General features: G+C 46.9%; 1 protein-coding gene across 1 annotated transcript; it reads left to right on the forward strand.

Moving 5' to 3' along the window:
- Positions 1 to 1,659: 1,659 nt before the first annotated feature.
- Positions 1,660 to 17,658, forward strand: Cav3 (caveolin 3). The gene is made up of 2 exons (NM_019155.2): positions 1,660 to 1,908; positions 16,553 to 17,658. The coding sequence occupies exons 1-2, from the start codon at positions 1,795 to 1,797 to the stop codon at positions 16,892 to 16,894; spliced, it is 456 nt and encodes a 151-aa protein (NP_062028.1). The 5' UTR covers positions 1,660 to 1,794; the 3' UTR covers positions 16,895 to 17,658.
- Positions 17,659 to 17,838: the final 180 nt, after the last annotated feature.

A 17,838-nucleotide genomic window follows, 5' to 3' on the forward strand; every position in this document is an offset into this window, starting at 1 on the left:
GTTAACTTCCAAATGCTATAGTCTATTACACCTAAAACAACTGTTATGGTGGAAGAGCCTGCTATAATAACACTGGCAAGATAAAGGAGAGTTTATAACTGGGCCTACAACAACAAAGCCAACCTCAGGCAGGTCCAGCTGGCTTTCAGCTCTGCCCTGAGGAACATGTAAAAGACACTGATGTCCTTTCTCTAGTAAACCTCGCAACACTACAAGACCTTATACCTGTATACAAGGTCCTGATTTCCCTGTAACAGACTGGATTGTGGGTAAGAATGGCTAAGAAAGCCTCTATCTATTCTAGGAAAGGCACTCTGGACCACTCCAGGGGTAAGCAAGATGTAGCAAAAATGGCAGGACAAGACTTACAAATCCAGATACTAGAGGCAGGCCTCCTGCCTTTCTGCAGGATGCACTTAGCCTTTTAGTACTTAGGGTACTAAAAATAAGCTTTCACTATTTGCCCTGGTGTAAATTCTTCTTTCTATGGCATAAAAGAAGCAAGTTTGCTGTGGGTGTTGGGGTTAGAGGAATGAAGGAGAAAGCATCTATGGCAAATCCATCAGGGCAGGGCAACTTACAGCACAGGAGGCAGGAAACAGATGAGAAAAGTAAGGAAACCGGATGAGGTATGCCCTTCAGAGGCAAGCAGCTGGCTCCCAGTGACCCACTTCCTCCAACTACAGCCTGCTCCCACCCCTCTAATGCCTCCAGATCATCCACTTCAGTTCTGAGTCCATTAGCAGACACAGCTGCAGAAACACCCTCACAGGCAGCTCCAGAGGCGTGCTCTTCTAATCACCCAAGGGACTCAGTCCAGTTAACCCGACAGTCCAGATGAACCAGGAGTGGGGAGATGGCTTTCTCTAGAAAGGGCTTGCTGTCCGAGCATGAGGACCTGTTCTCCAGGTGGGTCTGGTGAGATGGCTCAGCAAGTAAAGGTGTCTGCCACCAAGCCCAATCCCCAAGACCCATATGGCAGAAGGAGAGAACAGATTCCTTTGGGATGTCCTCTGATCCTGCATGTATGCTGTGTACTGCTCACTTACACACACACACACACACACACACACACACACACACACACACACACACATAAATAAAATGTAATTTTAAAAATATTAATAATAAAACACACAATGATTAACCACCACAGCCAATCACTAACGTAAAGAGAATCTACCAGACATTTCCAGTTCCAATAGACTCCCCCAGAAGGCCAGTCTCCTATCCTCAGAGTGGGAGGAGTCTTAATGGTAATTTTCTGGTCCTTATATTATCCCCAGTCACAGATAGGGTCATGGTGGCACAGAGAAGGGACATGTGCCAAGGTCACTCAGCAGCTAGCAAGAGGCAGAGCTGGGACTGAGCCCACCTCCCTTCTTGGGCAGCTGCTCCTGGGAGGAGCCTGAGTATTGAGTGGCAAATTCCAGGGACTCCAAGGGGTTTGCTCAGCCCGCCTCCACAGAGTACCGGGAAGGCCAGGCCCTGGAGGCTGGCAGGGAATGCCAGGTCTCCTCTCGCGTGAGGCCAATGGCCTGCACAGCCAGCCCCCTTTAAGGAGCGCTCTGCCATCCAGTCTTAATTTTAGCTTGGAGGCGTGCCACCAACAGCTTTAACTAGAGGCCGGCTGAAGTTATGCAGGACAGCTGTCAGCCGGCATGCTGGGTGGGGCCTATTTAGCCGGCAGGGGCACCAGTCTGGAGACCCTAAGCTTGGTCTTTCTGCCCCAGGACTGTCAACAATACCAGCCACAAGATTCTGATCTCCTCCCGAAGGTGCCCCAGCCTCACAATGATGACCGAAGAGCACACAGATCTGGAGGCACGGATCATCAAGGACATTCACTGCAAGGAGATAGACTTGGTGAACAGAGACCCCAAGAACATCAATGAGGACATTGTGAAGGTAGGCTCGGTGCCCAAGCGGGGCATCATGGTCCTCCAACACTTGAGGTCAGCCTCCTCAGAGTCTCCTGGATGCTGTCTTCTTCAAATCCCAGCAAATAGGCAAAATTATACAGGCCTTAGCAAGGCCTGCACCTGCATCATGGTGCTAAGGGGGAAGATGTCAAAAATGCCTTCTTGCTAGTAGCTCCAAGGGCCTGCCCTTGGCTCCGGCCCCAGGCCCCAGAGGAATCACTGGGAAGATTCAGAACCTGGGCCAAGTCGGTTGCTTTGCTGTGCCAGCAGCACTTAGGTTGTCTCCAAAGTGGGCTTGGGGTTAATCTGAGGCCAGCTTCATCAGTGGCCCCTCCAAAAGACACTGGCCACCCTGCAACAGTGCGTGGTATTTGTCTCTGTGGCACAATGGGCCCTATAGGCCATCCTTCCGGTTCCCTGCCTCTCTAGCTCCCTGCTTCATCTCAGGCCTAGTGACCAGGATCAGGCAAAGGCCTCTCAGCAGGCACCCGGAAAGGAACACTTATGTTGCCTTGTGTCCCCACGACTTGATCTCTGTCTAAATACTAGAATCCCCCTCAGAGCAAAGTCCCAGCCACCTGCCTCAGAGTCCCCAGAGTGGCTGGGCATCCAGGCTAAGAGGACTGGGCTCACAGGCCAAAGCTGTCTATAGAACTACAGATGCAGTGTACCCCTTGTGCCGTCACCCTATGCACAAATTGTGAAACTGTCTACAGTCCCGCAGTCACTCGTTCCGGCTGCTGTGCTCTGTGTAGGATTGTAGGGACTATGTCTCAGCATGACAGCCACCGTGGCTTGGTGTTACCTGTGTAGTTTCATAGGATTTGACTAGAGTCACGCTGGGTTGAAAGAAACACTAGACAGTACAGAGATGACCAAAGTACCCACCTGCTATGAAATTTAAATTTGTCTAGCAGTTACTTTAAAAAAAAGAATCCAATGGCTGAAATTTGAGGCCAATAAGATGGCTCAATGGGAAATGATGCCCACTGCCAAATCTAATGACCTGAGTTCTACCCCAGAACCTATGTGGTAGAAAGAGACAGCAGATTCCCATAAGGTCTCTGGTTTCCACACATGTACCATTGCACATACATGTACACACACACACACACACACACACACTAATTTTTTAAAATAACTCAATTATAACTCAATTTTTATGTTTTTACTTAATTATATATCCAGGATTGTAGCATGTCAACACCAAAGCTTAGAACCTTGTACGTCTTATACTGAGGACACACCTCTGTGTGGACTCCAGGTTTTCCTCAGAAATACAGGGTTCCATATTTGGTTCATAAAATTTAACATTGAAAACTGATTCATATGCTCAAATTGTGCTGGCCGTTCTTAAGTTTTCCAGCAGTGGAGCCTCATCTCTCTTTTCACACTGTGATTATTTTGACCCAGAATTTAAGAGATGTGGGGGTCACATGAGCCATAGATTTTAGCAACACAAGAGTCCAAACAAAGGCACAGCCAGAGCTGCCATCCTTCAAGACTGCTCCTTTGTGCCTTCTCAGCCTTCTGTGTGCCTGTCCACACCAACATAAGCTGGTGTCAGCTGTTTGCTCTGCCCGGTGACTCCCAGTGCCAGCCCCGCAGACCATACCACTGTACCTTGAGAAGAAATGGTTGTCTTCTCTCTTACCCAACTCAGACTTCAAGGCTACCATCCAATGTCACCCCCTCCAGAAAGCCTTCCCTGACTCCTCCAGGTAGCCAACTGCTCCACACCTCTGTACCCCTTCACCAGGTCTGACCTAACTCACACCATTGTATGTTGACATAGGTCACTAATGGTGGAGATAGAACTCCATGGGATACAAAGCAAAATTTCCCAATTCAAAGTTCCTAGGGACCTGCAGCAGTCATGGTTTCCATAGAGTCCAGCTGAACTGTCTGGTTTCAACTCCAGACGCCTCCCAAAAACAAAGACACTGGATATATCACCTAAGCTTCTGAACCTTACTTCCTCCTGTGACAATGCATGAGTGTCATTTACCTCCAGCAGGCACATAAGCCCAAGACAACTCTAGGCAGCAGAAATGCCATGTGTGAGCTGAAGGTTTACAACACAGTCTCCATTCCCAGGAAGTATGTGGATGCCTGGGGCTGAGCAGAGCCCTCAAGCAGCCTCAAGTCCAGAAGACAGGAAAACTGAGCCTTCTGGAGTCCTTGGTGGGCAACAGGGCTGGGATAAGAAGCGCAGAACAACACAACTTCTTGGGGATGCTGTGATGGCTACCAAGTGCAGAGGGAATTGATAGGGTTCTACTGAGCTGAGAGAGAGCCAGACCCAAAGAAAGAGGCAGTGACATCAGTATAGGTTCCCAGCTCTCTGTCACTTTTCTGAGACAGAGAAGCGTCCTCTCTGGCAGTCCCGATCCCCATACCAATATCTCCCGAAGACTAACTAAAAGGTGCACAATTAATTTTGCTCAGAGGAAATTAACTGGCATTGTTTGGCCATTTTCTGCCTTTGGAAGTTGTCTGGCATTTTCTTCCCTTCATTTTTAATGAGCCAGAAATGAAACATTTAGAAACACAGAAGAGGGATGATATGGGGAGATAAATGCCACACAGTTTCAGAGAGCTGACTGGCTGGGGGTGGGGCAGGCTGTCAGAACCGGACAGCCTTCTACTGCCTGGGTTTCTGTCATCACCATCACCAGGAAAGAAACAAGACAGAAGGATGGGTGGCAGGTGAGGGACAGAGATAAGATAGAGGTCAAGGAGAAGGCACAGAAGCCACAGCAGCAGTCTGAGTAGCTTTGCCAGGGTGTTCTCACATGTCAGCAGGGTCCTCATGGGATAGGACCAACAGCAAAGACAGAATCCAGGAAGCACCGGCTGAGGTCCCCAGCTAGGACAAAAGCTTGCTGACTGTCTTGAAAAATCCTTTTCCCTCTGTGAGCAGGAGTCTCTGGTATAGAAAGAAGCAGAGTGCGGAAGAAGGATATAGCCTTCACTGTAGTCAGATGCAGATTTCATGCAGTAAGACACAAGAGAGAAGGGAGACAGAGCCACGTGGGGAACACTAGCATAGGAAAGTACTTCCTATTGGTGCTAACCTTGAACCCAGGCTGGAAAGTATGAGTCACAGTGAAAATGAAGCCCATATACCTACCAGACTCGGCTCTGACACTTGGGCCAGGCACCTGGCTGAATGTAAGTCTTGAGAGATGAGCACTGAGGAACTGTGAAGAGGGTACCTCATTTCCTTCCTCACCCAACCCTGCCACCAGTGTGGACCCCGACATGCTACCGAGAACCAGCTGCATACCAGGCACCATGCTGCCTAGAGGATTGTGGGATTGCTGTGTGCACACTGCATACAAGGCTTTGGGACTAAGCTCACTTGTACACAGGCCCCAGGCAAGGGCAACTCCTGATGACTCTGATTGTAGATAGTCTAGCAGCCTCCCCCAGACGTGCCTAGAAACCCCAGCCTACCCCAGTCCCTGGAGTCATTTCTGAGAAGGCTCACAGCTGACTCCAAGTCCCCCCCCCTCACTAGCTCACACGTGGGCACTTGCTCCTGAAGCAACTTTCAGCCTGAACACTTCTCAGTTCATGGATTCTCCACCCCACTTCCAATTCACACCTGCCACAAAACACCCTCCATCTTCTGATGGCACTTTCTGCTTGTCACTAAGGCCAAGAAGCACTGAGAGCAGCCAGCAGTCCACCTACAAAGTCCCGCTTCCAGCTTTGGTGGAGCTGTGACACACTGCTGTACAATAATAAAACTGACCCAATGCTTCTTCCTGGGAAGAATCCAAGCCTTGCAGATGAGACTAGAATAAGGAGCTGGGGACAGGGGAAGGTGCCAAATGCCATAAGCTAGAGGAAGTGTCCTGGAACAGCAGGGGAGGAAAGAGACTTGTGCCTGGAAAAATCAAGAGCCATCTTCCTGGCAAAATGACAACCAAGGCACACGTTTTTAAATGAGAAAAAATTGACCAGGCATTCTAAAAACAGGAAGTGGAATGAGCAGCTATATGGAATATTTTCACAGTTCTAGGAAGAATACTGGATGGAGTTGGTAAATGTGAGTGGCCGGTGCCACTGTCACCCCTTCCTGTGTACACAGCAGGCATTACTAATGGATCACAGTACTCTTCCAGGAAGAGTACTTCCAAGACCCATCAGCTAGTCAGAGTTGGTACCACAAATAAAACCTCTTTGCTACTCTGGGTTCTGGAGAATAATGAACTACCCATTGAGGACAGCACAGAGTACCCAAAAGAAAATGTACGGGTGAGAATGCAGAAAGACCAAGCAGAGAATGAAGAACAGATAGTAGTTCATTCTTATTGGCAGCTCCTTTCTATAAGTGTCTTGCCCTCTGTAAACTTCTTCTCAAAATGGCTACATGGACCCTGGGGCGATAGCTCAGTCAGAAGAGTGTTTGCTGCACAGCATAAGGACCTGAGTTTAGCTCCCCCAGAACTCACATAAAAAACCCAGGCAGGGCTGGTGTGTGCTATAACTTCAATACTGGGACTATGGGAGACAAAATGTCCCTGAGCCTTGCAGGCTGACCAGGCTAGCTGAATAGATGAGTTCTGGGCTTGGTGAGTGACAGTTTTAGAAGTAATTGGGGAGAAGATTCAGTGTTGGCCTCTCGCCTACATGCATACATATGTGCACACATATGCATGTGGGCACATGCATGCATACATATATATGAATACACACAGGGATACATGGAATTTATACAAAGGTGTTCTCATCTGGTGATACTGTTTGTCTACACCTTTTAAAGTGTGCTCTCCTTGGGAAGGGGTAGCTTGCTAAAATGTGGTTCCTTGTGTTCTGTCATCATAAAAAGTCTTTATGCAACCAAGGTAGAGAATGTCTTGTCCTTCAGTTTTGAACATCAGCAAAAAATGTCCTGCAGCCTCTAGGAAATGAACCAGGAATCCAGGGTGCCTTCCCCAGTGACACTTTTATCAGTAATCAGCTGCCATGCAGTCAATCCCCAGAAGTTCTGTGGCTTTGTGGAACTGGCTGGGTGGCTCTACTCTCTCTGGGGACATCCCCTGCAGCTTCAGTCAGATGGTAGCCTAGGGCTGACATCACGTGGGGACTCTTCTGAGCTAGAACATTGAAGGAGGTTCTTTGCTATTCTAGGACACAGGTAGAGACAGAGGACAGGACTTGGTGTGGATGCTGGGAGGGCTAAACTTCCATCTCTAAGTTTCAGGACTGTTTCTAGAAGAGCAGGTTGTAACACACATTTAGTACCACTCTAGAGCAAGGTATAAGAGTACATTTCAAAAACCAGTGACTCTACCAGGAGTCCCCAAAGCAGAAGGTGCCAGGACTTCCTGGTGCTTAGTCTACAGATGTCCCACAGCTTTCTCTGTCACATTCTGGTGGTTAAAATGAGTCACTGGCAACCTCAGACTTGAAATGGGACAAGACAACCCACGGCTGTAGATACAAAGAGGTGTGACTCACTGAAGGTTATTTGGGGAGACTTGCTAGCCAGCAGCCAAAAGCTAGTACACCATCTCAGACTACAGCCAAAGCATTTCCATCTCTCCCCACTAGAGCCGACTTCACCAAAGGCACTAGCTGAGAGGGCAAGAGAGATGCCAGGAAGAAGCCAGCAAGAGGCTAAGTGCCAAACTGCACTGGGAAGACAGTGGGGCTCTGCTAGTAGGTTCCAGTCTCACTTCCTATGGTCGTTGTGACTTCTTCCCTGGTCCTTTACACAAATGCAAGTCCCTTTGTGCTCCAGCAAGGGTTCTCCAGGTAGCCTTATAGGATGCTTTCAGTCCAAACTACGGGTAATACCTGGTTACCTCCCTTGAGATTCAGCTGCTGCCAGCATACCTGACGACAGGGAGTGGATAGAGCCTGGATTGAAGTCCTGAGTGATTGTTGACATAGGCTCAAGCCCATGGGGTAATGGCAAAGTCTTCTCCCCATGGGTTAGGGGTCAGAGGTAAATGGCAAAACCTTCCCTTCTGGTCTGTATGTAGTGGTTGATAAACGTGTGCAGAAAATGTCCACATAGCTTTCTTCCCTGGATGTTTCCAGCCTGAAGACTGCTCACCCACAGAGACTGCTTCTACAAAGATAAGCTAAATCTGCCTCCTTGATCTAACTCTCTACAATAAACCCTGCCTCCTTGTTTAACTGTATGCCACAACCCCACCTCTCTGTTCACTCTGTGTAATAAACATGCTGAGCTTCTGGGGTACTGTGTTTTCTCCCTCAGAGAGCTCAGAGCACCTGATCCCAGCTTTCTATGTCTAGCTCTCTTTGTCTTTTCTCCCTTCCTTTACCACCTCATTCAGGTCCTTCCCTGAAGCAGTGCTGGGCGAGAAAGCATGCAGAGGAGATTGGAGCACAAGTTTTGCTGTCTGCCTGGCTTGAATTTCATTCTGCTTGGCTTCTATATACTTTATGAAATGACTAGTATACAATGCATAGGCAGAGATGAGCTACAGGGCCCAGATGCATTATGTGTGTTACCATGGTCACCCTGATCATCCAGAAATCTGCTACTATCATTTCTAACAAAAGAAACAGATCTCATCCATCTTGTTAAACTGTCTTTGCAGCTATCATCTCATTTTAATTTGCAATTTTATACATCAGTGCTTTTCAGACTATGTGGGCAATGGTCAGTCTGACCGCGATTATCCCAATCTGATGTACAGCAATACTTTTTGTAAGGCATAGTAAAAATTATCAGAGAAATGAAAAGAGAGTGTATAGTATAAATCCCCCTTCATATTATTATTCAGTAGTCAAAAACGACTGCATAGAACGTCTATGACCATTTCTAACACCAGCTCAGCTTCTGTACCGACCTTCCGAGACTGAATGGTCCACCCCTTACATACCAAGACAGCAGGCCAGGAAACCAGGACCCAGCCATGCTAAGCTTCTTGCTCCTGTCTTCACGCTCCAAAATGGAAACTATGCTGAGAACCATGTCTCCATCCTCTCTTTGTTGGGTTCAACACAAAAAATAACTAGAGGAAAAGCATAGCACCTTGAATCACTCAGTAACTCATCATCCAAGTGGATGCTGGAAGCCTAGCACTATTGCCCATGCTCCTAAATACCTTATCTGAGTTATCCCAACCCTGGATGACCAAGGACTGAGTTGTGTGGAATTCTGGGTAGAGCCAGACTTTTGGTGCAAGGGTAGGTGTTATCCTCTTCCCTCATTCTTAGGCCACCCAGTGGTCCTGCATCTTGCCAACCCTCTCAGTGACTGCAGGGACTGTGCAGACCTGTGCCAATTAAACAACTGGCTTTCTTGTTGCTCCAAAAATAACTATGTCAGAGAAGACATGGGCTGAAAGAGTACCATCTTCCCTCCCCACCCTCCAGCTACATAAGTGGTTCTGAGGCTTTCTCAGCACCAACACTCCAAGAAAAATCCTTCTCCCACCCACTGCTGTAAAGGAAATGAATTCACAGTGTGCTTGATGCACTGCATGGCCACCTAGATCTGCTGAGTGACTCTTATGGGCTGGACGGCTTTTATGAATGGCTCTCCAAGCCAGAATTTGTGATCAGGCTGCCTCCTCCTAGCACAGCACAGACCTCCAACAAGCATATTGCTGCTTCAAAGAACAGAAACCAGTTGTCACACATTCAGCTCTCAAAGATGATCCCAGGAAACAGCACAAGTGTGGGTGCTAATAGTTTCTGAGAAGAAATGGTAATTTAAAAAAACAACAGAGAACTCCTCATGGAAGGGACAAGCTTCATAAGCAGAAAAGAAAAGATAGAGTTCAATCCATTATCAGCTGTCAATGAGAGGTCCACACAGTATGATGAGGTCAGCTGGAGAGCTCTTCTATTCATGATCTGCAATGTTATCAGAACTTCCAAGTCATAGCTCATAGGAATTTAAGAGCATTTGAACAAGTACTTGTCATTAGTGAGCACCTAGCATGGGGCAGGTATTGAGTACTGAGCACTGGGTGCTCAGTATTTGTTTGTGGATGAACATATGAATAATGGGTAGAATAGAAGAGGGGAGGATAGAGAAGTGAGTATATAGATAGACAAACAGACAGGAAAATGAATGAATAGATAAGAGGTAGAGGAGTGGGTAGATGGGTTTGTGGGTAGAAGATTGGAGAATGGATGGTAAAATGGGTAGTTAGATAAAAAGATGATGACATGTAGATGGATGATAGATTAGATAGAAAGATAGGTAGGTAGGTAGGTAGGTAGGTAGGTAGATAGATAGATAGATAGATAGATAGATAGATAGATAGATAGATAGATGGATGGATAGATGTTAGATGAAAATAGAGTAAGTAATATGTGGCTGGAAATGAATAAATGGATCTATAGATAAATAGGCAGAAGAGGGAATGGATGGGCATGTAAATAAATGGTTAGACAAGTGGATGAGTAATACATTGTTAGAAGAATACATGACTGGATAGATGGGTAAGTAAATGAAAGAAAAAGGAGATGAATAGATGATGTATGGGTAGATAAGTAAGTAGTGAGACATACATGGATCATGAGTAAATAGAAGAAAAATTATCTCTGCTCTTTATACCAATAAAAATATTCTAACTCCTTTTTTTCTAACATTCATTTTCTTTTTTATTTGAAAATAGATTTTTTTCAAACAATATGTTTTAATCACAGTTTTCCCTTTCCCAACTCCTCCCTGATCCTTCCTACTCCCCCACCACCACTATTGGAAAATAAACAAGCACCAAAAACAGTAGAATGGGGCAACACGCACACACACACAACACACACACACACACACACACACACACACACACAGCATATATAAAAACAAACATGTGCACTTGTGCACACAAGAATCCCATAAGAACATAAGATAGGAGACCACAATATCTAAGTGTCTTAGTTTTGTTGCTGCAATGAAATACCATGACCAAAAAGCAAGGAAAAGGTTTATTTGGCTTATACTTGCACATCACTGGTCATCATCAAAGGAAGTCAGGACAGGAACTCAAGCAAGGCCAGAATCTGGGGGCAGGAGCTGATGCAGAAGACACTGAGAAGTGCTGCTTACTGGCTTGCTCCTCCTGGTTTCTCAGCCACTTTCTTATAGAACCCAGGACCATGAGCCCAAGAATGGCACCACCTACATTGTGTTGGGCCCTCCCCCATCAATTACTAGTTAAGAAAACACCTTACAGGTATGCCTACAACCCAATCTTATATAGGCATATTCTAAATTGAGGTTCCTTTTCCTCAGATAACTTTAGCTTGTGTCGAAGTAAACACAACAATCCAGCACTATAAGTAATGTAAAAAAAATAATAAACAAAAATCCTTCAGGAGTACTATTGCTGCTCTACTGCTGGGCATGGGACCTGTCCTTACACATGATTTAAATATCTCCTGAAACTGTTTTGGAAACAACTAATTTTTCCTTTGCCAGTGGCTGTCAGTTGGAGATAGCTTCTGGGTTAGCGATGGGGCCTGTGTCTACTTCTCTCTCAGAACTGGGACCCCATCTGGCTTAAACCCTGTAGGCCCTGTGCATGCCGCCAAGCCTCTGTGAGTTCCTATGTGCCTCAGTCCTATTGCATCTAGAAGCCCTTGTTTCCTTGGTGTCTTCCGTCCCCTCTGGCTCTTACAATCTTTCCTTCTCTTCTGCAAAGTCCTCTAAGCCCTGAGAGAAGGGATTTGACAATGAGATTCCATTTAAGACTTAGTGCTCCAACGTCTCTCACTCTAGACATTTTTTGAGTTGTGTGTCTCTGTGTTTCTTCCCATCTGCTGCAGGAAAAAGTTGCTCTGATGATGGCTGAGCAAAAATGCCGGTCAATCAGTATAGCAGAATGTTGTTAGGAGTTAATTCATTACTAAATTAGCAGAACAGTAGTGTTGTTTTCTCCCTGGCCTCAGGTTTTGGCCCCCAGAGCAGTGGGAGAGATGAACTCCACTTCGTGGAGTGAGCCTTCAATCCAATCAGATAGTAGTTGGTTGCACCCACAGCTTCTATGCCACTATCGCATCAGCATACTGTGCAGGCAGGTCACCACGGTAGATCAAAGAGTCTGTCGTTGGACTGGTGTTTACCTTTCTCCTCTGGTAGCATGCACAGTGCCTTCCAGTGTCGTGAACCACTCAGTAGTGGTGAGGGCTCTAGGTAGGCAGCAGCTGGACTTCCTCATGCTCAATGAGTTGTACAGTTGTTGTCTTCAGCAACAGGGCTTTACCATCAGTTTGTGTAGCACGACCAATAGTCTTGGCAATGGACTAAGTTGTTTTGGCATTTCCCCCCTTTGACCAATTGGATGTAACCCATTCTTGGCATTGGATGTTTCATTTGGTGACAAGAGATGTCTAGTTTAGGATTTGTCTCCCCCATTATTTGATAACTCCATTTAGATTTCTTTCATATATGTACATATTTTAATACACTTCTGTTGTAGTAGGTTTCCATATGACCCTTCAAATGGCTCTTTAGTTTTAGCTAATCCTCCCCATATTTCCTCCCTTAACCCTTTTCCCTCCTTATCTCTAATAAGATTAATGATTCCCTCATTAGTCTTCCCATTCCAGTCCCCTCCCATCACCAGTCCATTACTATATTCGATTTTCTCTTCCTTGGAAACTCCTTCCTTTCCCCCTCCCCTAGTCCCTTACACTATACCTAACCTCTGTGGCTGATAAATTCCAGTTTAAAAGGGAACAATGTTAAAGGGTCACTGAGGTTAAAAGACATGCCAAACCCACCCATCTGGTCAACAGCTGCAGTGACATTTAAGCTCACCTTTGGACTCTAGGTTTTTGTTCTTGGTTGGTGGTTTGCTTGTTTGTTCATTTGTATATTTGCATATTTGAGACAGGATCTCATACTATAGACAGACTGACCTGGCTTCCATCAAACTTAGAGCAATTTTCCTGTCTCAGCCTCCTTGGATTACAGACATGGCTAGCTCTCTATTGAGGAACACACTCTACTAAAGCCTCCCCCTCCAGCAACAGCTCTTCAGTCAGTTTCTGTGTATCAAGTACCCAAGACATCCAACTTATGAATAGTGCAGGTTGGTTTGGGCTCACAGTTTTGGAAGTCTCAGTCCATGAGAGAGGGCCCTGCTGCTTTGATCTATGATGAGACAGTTCATTGTGGCTGAAAACACATGTTGAAGCAAGCTGTTCGCCTCACAACAGGGAAGTTCTCTTGAAGGACACCTATGGTCTAACAATTTTCCACTAGATGCCAACAAAAAAGGTTCTTTGGTCTCCCAGGTGTGCCTCCCTAGAGACCAAGGCTTTAACACTTGTTCCTTTAGATGACATTTCAGATTCAAACTCTAGCAGCAGCTAGTCATTCCTAACCCTGCCATTAAGGGTCCTGAGTATTTGCATGTCTCAATTCATTTAATCCTCTGACAACTCCTACAAAACAGGACAAGAAAAATGCAACCCAGAAAAACATAGTAACTTGCTGGGGTTATACAGCCTTGGCAGCTACTCCGGATCCAAAGCACAGCAGTGACTTTAGAACCAGACACAAACAGGGAAATTACGTAGAATAAAGGAAGTTGCTGGAATAAAGGGGCAATCTGGGCTACAGTGATTAATGACCCTAAGATCTGGGTGAGTGTAAGGAAAAAGAACTATGACTCTTTCTTGGAATAGGTTGTTCTGCCTGCCAAGGGCTAGATCTCACTGTGAGTCCTCGCCCTCCCTAAGGGATGCAGCATAGCCAGCATATACCTTGGGATCTGACCCCAGTTAGGATAGCAAGAAGCCAGTGGAGTTGTCAGGATGCCTAGATTGAGCCTGGTCCTGGACCAGGCTAGAGCTCCTTCCTCTGAGCCCTCATGTTCCCCAGTATTGTGAGGAGGAATGGGAAGCCTGTCATCAGGAAACTCTTGATTACTCAGGACTGTTGCATGAAGAGGAGGCAGGATCAGGACATGTTGGGCAGGGAAGGCAGTGGAAAGGGGCAAGATGGGACAAAGATAGAGAAGCAAGACTCTTTCCAAAAGACTCTCTTTGCTGGCAGAGTTTCTGAGACCACCACGAGGGTCTCCCTACAAGCTACCCCAGGAAACATTCTAAGGAAGGGTCTTGACTACCATGGAGGTTGGGAAGGCCTCTAAGGCCAGAACCTTTCGGTTCTTTTTTTTTTTTTTTTTTTTTTTTTTTTTTTTTTTTTTTCGGAGCTGGGGACCGAACCCAGGGCCTTGCGCTTCCTAGGTAAGCGCTCTACCACTGAGCTAAATCCCCAGCCCCTAGAACCTTTCAATAGACAGGGTTCCTCCCAGCTTAGGTTGAAAGGGCCCTCCAGCCTAAAACCTAGGATTCTAAGCTTTGGGAGATCCCTGAAGACATAGAAACTCTCTATTTTTGCTCCAATAAACTAGAGGCAAAGATACCAGTTCTGGGTTGGGGTATAGGTAGCAACAGGCCCGTGCATCTTTCCAACTCACAGTTACTACCCCAAAGTAGGTGTCACCAAGTTCTCAGTAGCCCCTGCATCCATTCTCACCCCCAAGAGCTCCCACTTCCCAGCTGCAATGACTAAACAAGCTACTCAAAACCCGGATGCAGCTGAGCACCCCCACCACTTTAGAGAGGCCCACAGTATCGAAGTCTCCTGCATCCCCTGTCCAGTGTCACACCATCCTTGCTTACATCTGCCCTTGGGAAAGCACCTGCATCTCCTGCAGGTCACAATGTACATAGCCCACTGCCTTCCGGCAGTTTCTGTTTCTTCAGCCCAGGGCCTCTTTCCCAACCTGCAAGTCCTCCACCCGCCTGGTAGCCTTCAGACACCAGCTTCCCCCAGGAATTTCCTAGCCCCGAAGTCAGAGTTAAATCCCCCATCCCCAACATTACAGCAGCACTTGTTGCTGTAATGAAGTTGTCTACATATACATAAGCTTCATGAGGACCAAAGGTCATGACGTAAGTGACCCATAAATCTCTGCAGGATAAATATAACCATCCAACTTCTTTTTGGTTTCCTGTTTTGTTTTGCTTTTGGTTTTATTTAGTGACAGGGGCTTGTATAACCCAATGTTCTTTAACACTCTATATACTTGAGGGCAACCTTGAACTCCTGGTCCTCTTGCCTCCACCTCTCAAGTTCTGGAATTACAGGCGTATGCCACCATTCCTACTTTGTATGCCACTAAAGATTGAAGCTAGGGCTTTGTGTATGCTAGACCAATGCTCTACCAACCAACCAATCCTCACCCTAGCACCTGGCTGTCCAACTTCATTAGGATCAAAAGATTAATAGAATGTGTATGTCTTAGTTGGGGTTTTTATTGTAATAAAACACCATGGACAAAGCAACTTGTGGGGGAAAGGGTTTATTTCAGCTTACAAGGATCAAGTATATTTCACCACCAATGGAAGTCAGGACAGGAACTCAAGCAAGACAGGAACCTAGAGGCAGGAACTGAAGCAGAGACCATGAGGAACACTACTTACTGGCTTGCTTGGTCTGCTTTCATGTACACCCCTACACCACCTGCCCAGGGATAGCACCACGTCAAGGGGCTGGGACCTCTCTTCCCTCTTCCCAAATGACTCAAGCTTGTGTCAAGTTAACAATTAGCCAGGACACTAGCAGTGTCATCTCTCCACCTCTACAACAAACACCTGAAATAAGCAATGTATAAAGAAAAAAACATTTCTTGTACCTCACAGGTGTGGAGGTGTATGGTTGCTCTCAGTCCTTTGGTAAGACAAGAACAGTGTAATAGGACCACATGGTAGAGCCAAACTGTTCCTGATGGCCAGGGAGCACAAAGGATGGGGGAGACCAGGCTTCTCAGCATCCCCCTCCAGAGCACATTTCAAATGCCCTAGCTTCTTCCCTCTAAATCCCACCCCTCAAAGATCTCACCATCTCCCAGTAGTACTGGTTTGGGAACCAAGCCTTTAACATGTGGGCCTTTGAGGAACATTACAGATCCAAATTATAGCAGGCACTGTGACTCTAGCACTGCAGTATTGAACAAGCTATTCAACTTCTGGGAGTCCTCTTAACACATGCATAGAATGAAGAAGCTGAACAGGCTTCAGAGTACCTTGTAGCTACAGTGCATGGCAAGTCAGCAGGGCTGGCAGAAAATATTATTGTCCATATTGGACACTCATTAGGGATACAGTCCTAGACCCTGTCAAGACACCATCAAGAAGCTCAACAGACACTACCAGAGTTTCTTCCCTTTTCCTGTTTTTGTGTTTGCTTATTTGTTTGTTTGTTTATTATCAGTGTAACAGAGCCCTGGCTGTCCTGGAACTTACATTGTAGACCAGGCTGTCCTGGAACTTACATTGTAGACCAGGCTGTCCTGGAACTCACAGAGATCCACCACCTCTGCCTTCCAAGTGCTGTTTCCCAAAAATATATATTCATTCTGTGAATGCCTGGTAACCCTGGAATTCAAAGGAGGATGTTAGATTCCTTGGAACTGGAATTATGGGTGGCTGTAGCCATTCTGTATATGCTAAGAAGCAAACTCAGGTCTTCTGCAAGAGCGACAAGTGCTCTTAGCTGCTAAACCATGTCCCTGGACTCACCCCCAGGATTTCCGATGCAGGTAGGCAAGCAAGCAAACACTAGAAAAGCCCACGCATGCTGTGAGTTAATCTTTCCCTTCTGGCTCCTGCAGGTGGATTTTGAAGATGTGATTGCGGAGCCCGAGGGCACTTACAGCTTCGATGGCGTGTGGAGGGTGAGCTACACCACTTTCACCGTCTCCAAGTACTGGTGCTACCGCCTGCTGTCTACACTGCTGGGTGTTCCACTGGCCCTGCTCTGGGGATTCCTGTTTGCCTGTATCTCCTTCTGCCACATCTGGGCCGTGGTGCCCTGCATTAAGAGCTACCTGATTGAGATCCAGTGCATCAGCCACATCTACTCACTGTGTATCCGCACCTTCTGCAACCCGCTCTTTGCCGCACTGGGCCAGGTCTGCAGCAACATTAAGGTGGTGCTGCGAAGGGAAGGCTAAAGCCGGGCTGGGCTGTGGGGAAGGCTGGGCAGGGGGAATAGGGCCAGGTGTACACCCATGGCTCTGCTCCACATGGGCTGCTGGCGAGCTCATGCTTTTAAGATTCTCCTCAGTTCCACCTCAAAATGGGAGTACATGGTGCAGGGGAGCCAAAAGGAAAAGACAGCCCAGTGTGGAAACTGCTCAGCCTACCATGATCCCCAGCGACCCTGCCTGAGCAGAGGGTTCCTTAAGAGGCAGCTATCACAAGGCTTTGCGATCACATGTACTGTAAGAGCACAAACCAACACCAGTCTTCTAGAGGGGTAGCCCGTCTCCTCATGCTAGGGAGAGCAAGCGGTGACTGCCAGCATGAGGAAGGTGCTGCAATAAAGGGTTTCGGCTGCACCAGGGAACACTATGCTCTGTGTCTGTAAGGTGGTTGTGTGTCCTTTTCTAGTTCTGAAACCCAGAAACTTCAGTTGGTCCTCTGCAAATTGAAAACCAGAACTAAGTTTTGTTTCCTTCAGGATTCTACTTGTTTGCTGGGCATAAATAGGGTTTCCCATATGAGGAAATTGTTTCCAAATGACTTCTGCTGTCTCTGAGGCAGCTGAGGTGGACTGAGGGCAGGTGAGCATCCCCGGGCACTGCTGAAAATGGGCCCCAACTTCAGACCCCAGAGGAATCCCCGCTCTGGCTCAGACACGGAGCGGGAAACACACTGGGCCTTTCCATGCAGCTTGTGCGCACCACCAGCCGTAATAAACACCATGAATGCAGAGGCCCAGGGTGTGTGTATCTGAGTTAGCTGTAAAAGGAGAAGTAACAGTGTGAACTTGCCACACCATCCCACCCCAGAGCGGAAACACACCACACCTCAGCAACCCAGTGCTCGGACTGCTTTCCCCACATTCCCGCTTGGGAACCTGGTCCCTTCAAGGTTACACTGAACGATTCCACAT

Source organism: Rattus norvegicus, chromosome 4 (assembly GCF_021556685.1).
Source record: "Rattus norvegicus strain SHRSP/BbbUtx chromosome 4, alternate assembly SHRSP_T2T, whole genome shotgun sequence".
NCBI classification, from domain to species: Eukaryota; Metazoa; Chordata; class Mammalia; order Rodentia; family Muridae; genus Rattus; species Rattus norvegicus.